Genomic DNA, 10225 nt, shown 5'->3' on the forward strand with positions numbered 1-10225 from the left:
GGAGATTTTTTTTTGACATGGAAACATAATTTACGTATTTAAAACTACTAGATGAATAATTGATTTTACTAGAGGCATAGAGTCTCTAACGTCCTGGCAGAATCAAGGAATCGTGAAGGAAGCTATGAAGATCTTGAAGGAATGCAACAACTTCTTGGGGTTCAGTTTCAACAACAAATCAGGAAATCAAGCTGCTGACAAGTTGGCCCTTGAAGCCAGAAAATCTTCTCTTTTCAATGAATGGTTGCAGACAATGCCAAACTTTTTAGGCAATATTTTGATTATAGATAATTGTAATAGAAGGCTAGTACAGAATGTAACTTCCCTTCCAACTTCTCTAGTTAATTCTGTAATTGACGGTACCTCTACTTCCGGACATGATATGCTAGGAATCAGACTATCTCTTACAGTCTTTTCTAGTCCCTGTATTCTTGAGTTTCTTCAGTAATACAAAAAACCTACTAGATGAACTAGAAAATTACTTTGAAGGTATACTTAAGGGCAAAAACAAATAAAGAAGGGACACAAAGAAGTCATACGAGTACATGCTCACTGGATAGGCTGCTATTTCATTAAATTTCAAAAATGGACAAAAAACAAATAAGGTAATTTGCTTTCGAGTAGATTTTACAGTTTTCCATCACAATCATTACCTCCAATTCCTCCACAAGACTCAGCCCTAGAAGAGCAAGCAAATTCACAGAGTATTTTTGAAATATTTAGTAGCCTAAAATTAAAATCCATATACAAGTAGAGATGTGAATAAGACCCTTGGCAACAGTTGCAAAACCATTGACAACAAAATATTACCACATAGAGACGTGATAAGACAAGTCTTGAGACAGACACTTGGCAAGAGTTGCAAAACTATTAACAACAAAATATTACCACATTGACAATGAAGCTAGACAGCAGTTCTCCACACTAATCAATTGTTTGACACGTGCCCTGCAATTAAATGAAAACACAAATTAAACCAAAAAAAAGAAAGTGAAAATAAAAACAAAAATTAAACCAAAAAGAACAAATGAAAATGAAAGAAACAAATGAAAATGAGAGTCTGCAAAATACTCACATAGCATTCAAATAGATATGGAACTAATTGTGGAAACTCTAGCTTGAGAAATTCGGCATATACTCCTCTGCCTACAACAGCAGCGCTGCCTCTTCCAACAGTTTTCCTGCCACTTTGTACAACAAGTTTCTTGCTGTGCGCTGCCTGACCTCGTTAAATAGGATTAATAACTCATTATAAGTCTTATAAACTTCAGAAAATTACTCATTCGTAACAACTTCTTTGGTTTTCGAGAGTAAGGTCCACTCACCTTGTCATTTGCATGTACCATCGAGCCACGCAAGAGTGTAACAAACGAAGCAACTGTTCTGTTTAAACGATTCTTTTCTTTTTCATATGATTGCTTTATCACACTCGACGACTCCAGGTCGGCTACTGTGGTCATCCAAGTTCGACGAACACCCGATCTCTATCTCCTTCTCCCCCGGTCTACCATCCCCTCGTCTAAGAAATATCGAGTCCTCATTAAGCATCCTAGTCTCGTCAAACAGCCCAGGTGGAAATCTGTCGCTCGTATACATGTGGTTGTGAACGGTTTCCACATATGTTGCGTATGGCTCATTCTCCAAAAATATGGGGTGTTCAAGAAATCGATACTCTCTGCGATTTCCTAGATCATCCTTACCAAACAGAGCGGCAGCACTAGTAAAAAAAATACAAAATAAAGAAATCAACAATCTGTGCCTAGTAAGAGACACACCATTCAACCTCTATTGTGATAATCAACAAATCACTTATGTCAAAGTAACAAAGCATAACATTGCAATCACACATAACATAGATATTCCATGAGTTTTGTGGAAGAGATTCCATGAGCAAATAATTTTTTTGGCAAATGTATATGACAAAGAACTGTCAAAACAAATTCATAGGAGAAAAGGAGGCATGCTGATCTTCTTTCAAATTCAATGTAAAGGACAACAAAGTATGCAGATCTTATATCCTCCGAAGATATGCACCATAGTAGGACTGTTGGATAGTCTAATATTGAAATTCCAAAACAAAAACAAGAAATTTAGCAGCACACATATCATGACAGTGTTCTTTATGATTATGAGTGCATGATATGAATGATAATGGTTCTCCGCATTCAGAATTGCTGTTGACAATTGCTATTGACATCTAAACAGAGGGTGATCAAGTAGAAGGAGCAACACTATAATATCACAAACTCCATGAAGAACAAAATAATATAGGGAGTTACCACTCATCATGCAGACATCTTATAAATGAGACCATAAGAGGATTTCTGGTCCTCTTTCCAAATAAGAACTCTTTGCCAATGATATTTTGAAGTGGTCCAAATTCGGGATACGGCCCCCACGGCTTTGCTTTGTCTCTGAAAACAAAACAATGCGTAACAAATAAAAATATTAAATTAGCCAGATATCAGAAAAATATTAAAACAGCACATATGTTAACAGTTTATGACTCTAAGCAAACTAGTATCACATCATATACATACAAAAAAAAACATTGAAACCATAATATCAAATAAAACCCATTTGGAGATAAAGCAAAGCATTATAACATACTCAGACAGCACTCCATGATCTTTGGCCTTAAATAAGTTGGATCGTCATCGAGAAAGACGATCATATCCGTAGTCAACGCATATACACTAAATCCTTCTTCGATGCAGTAAGCAACAGCAGCCATCAGATTTCTGTCAAGCAATAGAAGAAATATTATACCGTAACCAGCAATAGAAGAAACATCCACCCAAGAAGCATCAAAATTCACTTTAGAGTGATTAAGAGAAGGAGCTGTCCATCCTTGTTCAATATTGTTAATGTTCCTATTTAGGTCAGAGATAGAATTAACTCTACTGTGATGATATTCATCTATTCTTTCCTTTAATGGGGACCAAAAATTCAAATGTCGTTGGACAGCTAAGGCCAATTGCAGACTAGTAGTTGATTTTGACTCGAATATCCTAAGACATCGTTCTTTCCAAATTAGCCAGCATTTTGTGGCCATAATTTCTATCTCACTACTGCTGCCAACCCCTGCAATCCAATCAGAATACATATGTGTAAAGTTAAAATCTGCATCGCTACTAAGCCTCAATCCTACCAAGGGGGGTAACATCCAGACAGATTTAGCATATTTAAGGATTCACAATCATGTTCACAGAAAATGCATTTCATATCTATATCCTTCATAAATTGTCCTAACTTTTTTCTAACAGGTACAGCATTATGAATACATTTCCACAGGAAAATTTTCATTCTTTGAGAAATATTAAGCTTCCAAAATGACTTCCAAAACTGTGCATTAGCTGCTCTATTGGTCTCTGGATTTTTCAATTTCTGATACATGGACTTAACAGTAAAAATTCCATAGTTAGTAGCCATCTTATGTTCTGTTTCATCCTACCATTTATATCCGTAAATAATCTGATATTCAAAATCTTTTCAGCAATAACAGATGGGAAGTTGTTTCGAAGAACTCTATTTAATTTAATAAAACCACCTACTTACTTTAGCATTGTCAGACGATGGCTTCTCAGCTTATCATAGTTACCGTCAGCATCAGTATCCGGTTCCCAAAACTCTTCATAATTAGAATGTTTTAAAACCTTAGTCAGCGAAGTTGCCCACCCCTATGAACAGTAAGATCGTTCACCATCTTCATTTGAGTATAGCACATCGAGTATACCTTCGTGAGAGTGACCAACATGTTTCCTTACGCAACCATCATTCTTGACTTTGCCACACCTCAATCCATGTTTTACATCTTCGTTTTCTCGAACTAATATAAATTGATCGTCAGCATCGTCCATGGCTGCTAATGATTTCACTATTTGTGGAGGACGATTAGCCATTTGACCTAATTTATGAAGTGTTGCCGCTGCAACCTAGGTAGCGATTATTTATAGTAGAAATTATTTGGTGGGCTTTGGACACTCTAGTCTAGTCCATCCCTCCAAAGCCCGGGATGCTCTACTATCTTGATCAGCAATTTTGCGCAATTGGCAACTAATTTAGTTGGGTGGTCTTTCATCATTGCAGTTTACAGCAGATATTTAGGTTTGGGAAATGTTATTACATGAGCTTCATTGCTTGAAGGGACAAATTTGGTTTCCAAACAGTATAAAATAAAAATTGAAAGCAAAATCTATTCTCAAATCCGACTCCTTGAAGAACCTCAACTAAATAGGTAGATCATAAGGCCTACAAAGATTCCGTGCTCGCATTACCTGACCAAAAATGGATAAACAAAAGAAGAAGAATTGTAAAGGAAACAATGAATTATTTGGGAACAAACAATTCATCAATCAGTAGATTATTGAGGGAAAATGGTGACAGATGAGTTTCATACAATTTCTTGACAAACGACTAGACGTAGCTCTCATGAGTCCTGATCAATTATGCTATAAATACTTTTTACTTTTTCTCCTCATTCGTAAATTACCCTTAATCTACACCTTTAAAGTCAGTCTACAATTCATCTTTGTCTGTAGTATCATCTCCTCCCATGAGCTCTTCAAGAGAGAATTCATCTTCTTCAAGTATTTGTCCATCTTTGCCGTCCCAAGGTTCTGTCTTAAGTATTGTTGGTGTGGTCTCTAAAGGTAGATTTCCTTTTCCACCACCAGCAGCCTCTTTCACGAACTCTCTGAAAGCAAACTTAACCTGTTAAACATCTCGTTCCTTTCCAAGGCAAGTGGATTATTTAAAAAATGTGCATGTACAGCGAGACTTACAAGATGTGGTCAAGCTGGAAAGCACTTCGAAGTGGAGCATAAGCTTTTTTCCTCAAGTTCAATGCCACCATAGCTGGGTATCCGTAACCACCAACACCGACTTGTTTTTCTAGGTCAGGTTGCTTACCAGCAGCTGCCCATACATAGCTACAAAATAGACCGAAAAATTTATTTACTTGGAAATGAATACAATGTGATCCAAACAACGGGTACAAAATTTTTGCTCATCAAAAATGAGATCAGAACTGGATTAGGGTTTTCTGTTAGTAATTGAGACACGAGTTTCAGATAAACTACCACTAAAACATGAAAAGCTTGCCTCACGACACCATATCCTAAAGAAATATGAGTTCCTTTTCCATGAAAACATGGAAAAGCTCGTAGAGTCGGAAGCTGAGAATTGGTCACTGGATTTAGATGATCAAGACTAATGTAAAAGTTCAAGGAAAGTGCAACTTTGGTGCCAACAAATGACATTCCATCCTTCCTATACGCCATGACAAGAAAACCCCAATTTAAGCGCTTACAGCTGTGATATAACTCTCAGGGGTAAGTTTTACTTGCCTGTAAGGACTCCTTTTGTTCTTCTCGGCTGTTGATAACAATTGTTGAAGATATTTGTTTCTCCCTTCTGCCTTCGAGTCCAAAATGTCAGGAAGGAAAGAAACAAAACAGATGGCAGCTGAGCCACACTTCTCCTCCAACACATCCTACACCAAAAGACCACCATGAAATTTACGATTTTAACCCCAAAAATTCTAAAAAAAGGTCCGAGGGCAAAAAAAAAATGAAACTAGAACCTGGTTGGGATTGCCAAGAATTTATTCCCAAACCAGGAAACCACACGCATACTGATAAAATAGAAAGGCCCGGTAAGACATCTACCTGTCCAGTAAGTTCGATCACTTCAGGAGGAGAAACATTGGTTTCTAGCTGCTCCAAGGCAAATGATTCAATTGCTGCAGCAACTCTAGCACCTTCATAAGGAACTGGTCTGTCTTTGTCAGAACCAAACACCAGGATGGTGGGGAAACCTTGCACGCTAAACCTGCTCATCAAAGACTGTCAAAACAACCACATTAGTAATATGCACACGATATAAAGATAAAAGACACAAAAAGTTCGTATGTTATGATGGTCACAAGACAATGCTTGTGAAAATTCCGCACTGACTAAAATCTGATACACAACTGAAAAATAAAGTAAAGATACTCCATTTAGGAGAAGCCTGAGATGATGGAACTACAAAACTAATTGGAGAACCCAAATTAAAAACCTAATCCTAGTACGTCTAGGGAAAAACCACAAACACATGGAACGTTATTGACACCCACAGCACGAAACCCTCCAGTAGAGGAAGAGTATGTCCAATCAAGATCTGGAGGTAGGTTTTCAGACAAACTGAATCACTATTGCTAATAATTTCAAGAAGTAAGCAGCAAAACTGAGTCCACTGTGGTGGCTTTCTTAAGTCAACAGGAGATAGTTTTTGTGCTTAGTAGACTACCTTTTCAGAATCACAATCGACGTGACCTAGCTTCACTTTCCCTTTCAAGTTGATGGAAGCTTTCGTCCATTCAGGTGCTAGTTTTTTACAGTGTCCACACCTGAAGAAAGTATTAGAGTTTCAGACAACTGTTATTTCTTAAGTCAAAACAAAAGAACTAACAGGTGTTTCATTTACTTCTATTGCCAATATTTAATTATTATCAAGTAACTAAAGAGATAGTGATGGTGGAACTTTTTAAGGAGATATACACCTAAACTGTATAAGAGTCACTTGGGAAGCCTAAACATAGAATGAGGAATGCTCACCAAGGTGCGAAGAACTCCACGATCCAAAGATCTTTGCTTTTAGTGACCATATCATCAAAATTCTTTGAGTTCAGTTCCACAGATGCGCTTGGTTCTTTTTTCTTACTTGATCCTCCAGAACTAGTTTTTCCGTTTAAACGGTCGGTTATGAGAGCCTTAACCTGTGCACGACAATTGAACCCTTATAGATTAATAAATTTATAAACAACTGCCCCATAATTAGGAACTCTGAGAGTTTAAAAGAGGGAAGAAGACTAGCTAATTTCCAACGTTTGGAGTAATTATTATTACTATCCATAACTAGAAAAGTTTTAGTTAATACTTATCCATAAATAAAAAAAAAAATCTTGCTACAAGAACATATGTCAGGACAAGTAAGACACCAAACCCAAGGGAAGAAAGGGTTGAATTTATAGATACTCTGAACAACGAAACATGGCAGATCATTTGACAAAGAATTTAGTAGGTTACTGAAATTCATGAGTTTAAAATATTACAACTAGAAGCAGATCATAAGTTATAAATCAATCTTAGCTTGATCTGTCTACTATAACCATGGTAGTTGAAGTTAATAATGTAGATTATCATCAAGAGCTAATCCCTCAAGTTGGAAACATTTATCTAAAAATATATATTCTTCCAGGATTCTAGTTTACATTTCCGATCTTCCCCATTGTTACATAACCTGCCAAAACTGGGTACAAAGATGATGAACACTTGACCTCAGCATATAGTCAAAAGAGTACTGACCAAGGGACCATGCCTAGTGTATGTCTTAAGGTATTTGACCTGCTTTTATGTAGGAAAGCGCATCAAATGATATTGATGGGATCTATCCAATATTTTGCACTCCTTTCTCTTAAGCCCGCCAAACTATCTCTGTAAGGGATCTACGGGTTTTTTCCCTTCCAGATAGGGCATCAGACATAGAACAAGCTGAAGTGTTACACGAGCAGTAAATTTCTTTTATGGTGTTCCCTGCACTTCTACGAAAAGAATTACTAGATTGTACATCACATATGTCCTAATTGATCTCATTGTACCGCTGAATTTAATATAATTTCTTATAAACACACCCATTTTAAGTAATATATGCACATCAGTATACACAATTCATGGTGTAGAAGGAAGTTAATGAAGGTGAAACATTAACCATATCTTTTGATCTTTTAAGTAATATTATGCACATCACTATACACAATTCATGGTGTAGAAAGAAGTTAATGAAGGTGAAATATTAACCAGATCTTTTGATCTCAAAAATTTAAAATAAAAAACTCACACAATGTAAATTAAAATTCCAGTTAGGGTTTCGGATTGACCTGCTTAGATGCGAAATCAACTATCGCTTTGGCATCTCTAGCTCCTTGGTAATCTACTGGAGGCTTCCCAGGAAAAAACACCTTGATAGTTGGAAATCCTTTAATCCCATATTCCTGTATAAATCAATTAGCATTGACAAGTTTCAGCGCATTGAGGAGGCATGACCCAACCAACATGTTACACTAAACTGATAATTCCATATCAGAACTCGGAAAACATCTGTGGGTAGACTTTGGAGTAACTTAAAAAAGTCAAGGCATAGCCGCGCAGGACATTTGTCAACGACAAGCATGTTTGGCAAAAGGTTCAGCCTTTAACTACTCCCACTTTTATACCAGGGATGTAAGTCTAGCTGTTGATGCAAAAAAGAAAAGACGTAAATACAGATAAAGTTAATAGAAGATTTCAGACCTGAGCAAGTGCTTGATGAGCATCCACATCAAGAGCAGCAATAGTTACAACTCCCTTCAACACACTGGCTGCCTTCTCCCATACAGGTGTCAAAGATTTACAGTGACCACACCAGGGAGCAAAAAACTCGACCAAAACAATTCCATTAGCGTTCAAAACCTGCCACAATTCCCAAATTCTCATTACTACGGATCGTTGATACAAAACTCGGTTCTATTACTCGCTCAATCAACAGTGTCGTTCCCAATTCACCAAGTTCGTGAATGCAATAAAGTATCAAATTCTATGCAAATGACAAGTAAATGCTATTAACTTCAAAAACAGATAACAGTTTACACAAAAAGCAACAACTTCCTTGTTTGTAAGTCAACAATGATCTAAAAAGAAATGCACACATTTTCTATACAACGAAAAGGGCATTCCTATATATATATATATATATATATATATATATATATATATATATTACTGATGCACACATCCCAGTTTAACAAACAACACATTATGAGACGTTAAATAGAAGAAGACCCAGATCTAAGATCAGAAGTTACAAGTAACCATTAATGTTAATTCATTCACTAATTATGACAAATTAACAACAAAAAAAAACTAATAAGGTTAAACTATAGAACAAACACTATTTTACATGGTTTTTTTGTTTTTGAAGCATACTATATACATGGATGATGTTATATATTTGACCAATACATAAAACTCTTATATGTCAATATCTGATTTGTACTGTGTTTTTGTTACAAATGATGATGATCACAAGATATGGATTCAACGAAGATTAAAATCACAGAATCAATTTTTTACCTTGGACTTGAAATTTGATGGAGTGAGTTGAAGTACAGGAGACGAAGGTCCATAGAGTGCACTCGCTGATGCACTGATATAGACGAGGAACAATATCGAACCGATCCAAGAAGCTGATGAAGACATTTTCTTTCTCTCTGTTTCTGTATCTAAGACTGAAGACGAAGAAGAAACCCTGGGTGGGTCTGTGCTAATGGTAGAATTTCTACTACAGGTTCAGTGAGCCCTGTCGGATATACACGTGTAAGAGCCAATCAAAACTTACCACGTATGCCATTCAAGGGCTTGGGCTTAACCTGAACCTGTAACTGAAGTCGAGTTCATTCGTATTAACGAGTCCACATTACTACGCCCACAGTAAAACTTTGAATCTTTGATGCATAGATTAATAACTTCCCTAAAATAAGGCCAAAGTGCAAATCCCGCGGAAATGGGTAAAGGGTTTAATTTAAATAGGTCAGGTGGATAGGCAAACCAAGTTTCTCATATAAGATAAAAAATTTACCGTTACCACACAGGTCGTCTGAGACAATCAAACCAAATTTCTCACAGAAGATAAAAAATTTACCGTTACAACACAAGTCGGTCGTTGTGGACTGAGACGATCGTCTCAGTCCACAAAAGTTGTCTCAATCCAAGACTATAATGGTTGAATTAACGGTTATTTTTTTACCCATAAATACGGAACTCCTTCACTTCTCAACTCACACTAAAATTCGCTATCTTTTTGAATTTTTTTCTACTAAAATCTCTTCTAATTTTTATTCAACCTCTCTCAACAGAAATGTTGTAAGATATTAGGCACAAAAGAAATAGAAAACCACCTCCGAATAAAGTCAATCAACATATACCGGCAACCCAAACAAACTATGATGAAGAAAACAGTACCACTCTACTTTCGAATCAACAATTAGCCGAATTTCAAGGTCATTTGACTACATAGTTGAGCGAGATAAGCAACCTCCAAAACTAAGAGGTGCTTGATACGAAGTTAACAAAGTTTATGCATATGTACCTCCTTCTTCTAAACTAATTGTCAATAGGTTTCCCTGGATTACGTTATACTATATATT

The 10225-nt window shown here is 36.4% G+C and overlaps 1 protein-coding gene and 1 long non-coding RNA gene across 3 annotated transcripts; both read right to left on the reverse strand.

The window, feature by feature from the left end:
- Window positions 1–546: 546 nt before the first annotated feature.
- LOC113319226 lies at window positions 547–3901 on the reverse strand. 2 transcript variants are annotated; one of them, XR_003345249.1, is made up of 7 exons: window positions 3737–3901; window positions 3559–3631; window positions 2611–2741; window positions 2280–2414; window positions 1326–1717; window positions 1076–1219; window positions 547–948 (listed from the first exon to the last, which is right to left on the reverse strand). It is a non-coding gene; the product is annotated as an uncharacterized LOC113319226 (long non-coding RNA). The 2 variants fall into 2 exon arrangements; XR_003345248.1 differs by having other exon boundaries at window positions 3559–3901.
- Window positions 3902–4310: 409 nt separating this feature from the next.
- On the reverse strand, window positions 4311–9342 carry LOC113318350 (protein disulfide isomerase-like 2-3). The gene is made up of 9 exons (XM_026566499.1): window positions 9153–9342; window positions 8334–8492; window positions 7922–8035; window positions 6600–6760; window positions 6292–6391; window positions 5670–5846; window positions 5349–5494; window positions 4785–4931; window positions 4311–4696 (listed from the first exon to the last, which is right to left on the reverse strand). Exons 1-9 carry the CDS (start codon window positions 9276–9278, stop codon window positions 4519–4521), a joined length of 1308 nt encoding a protein of 435 aa, XP_026422284.1. The 5' UTR covers window positions 9279–9342; the 3' UTR covers window positions 4311–4518.
- Window positions 9343–10225: the final 883 nt, after the last annotated feature.

Source organism: Papaver somniferum, chromosome 10 (genome assembly GCF_003573695.1).
Source record: "Papaver somniferum cultivar HN1 chromosome 10, ASM357369v1, whole genome shotgun sequence".
Classification (NCBI taxonomy): Eukaryota; Viridiplantae; Streptophyta; class Magnoliopsida; order Ranunculales; family Papaveraceae; genus Papaver; species Papaver somniferum.

What these genes read in the sequence shown, in the direction of transcription:
- LOC113318350 (XM_026566499.1), bottom strand. Translation starts at nt 9,278, where the DNA reads ATGTCTTCATCAGCTTCTTGGATCGGTTCGATATTGTTCCTCGTCTAT. An exon ending in TCGATTGTGATTCTGAAAAG is followed by an intron (nt 5,847 to 6,291) that starts GTAGTCTACTAA and finishes TTGTTTTGACAG; the next exon opens with TCTTTGATGAGCAGGTTTAG. An exon ending in TTCCAGCTTGACCACATCTT is followed by an intron (nt 4,697 to 4,784) that starts GTAAGTCTCGCT and finishes GTTTGCTTTCAG; the next exon opens with AGAGTTCGTGAAAGAGGCTG.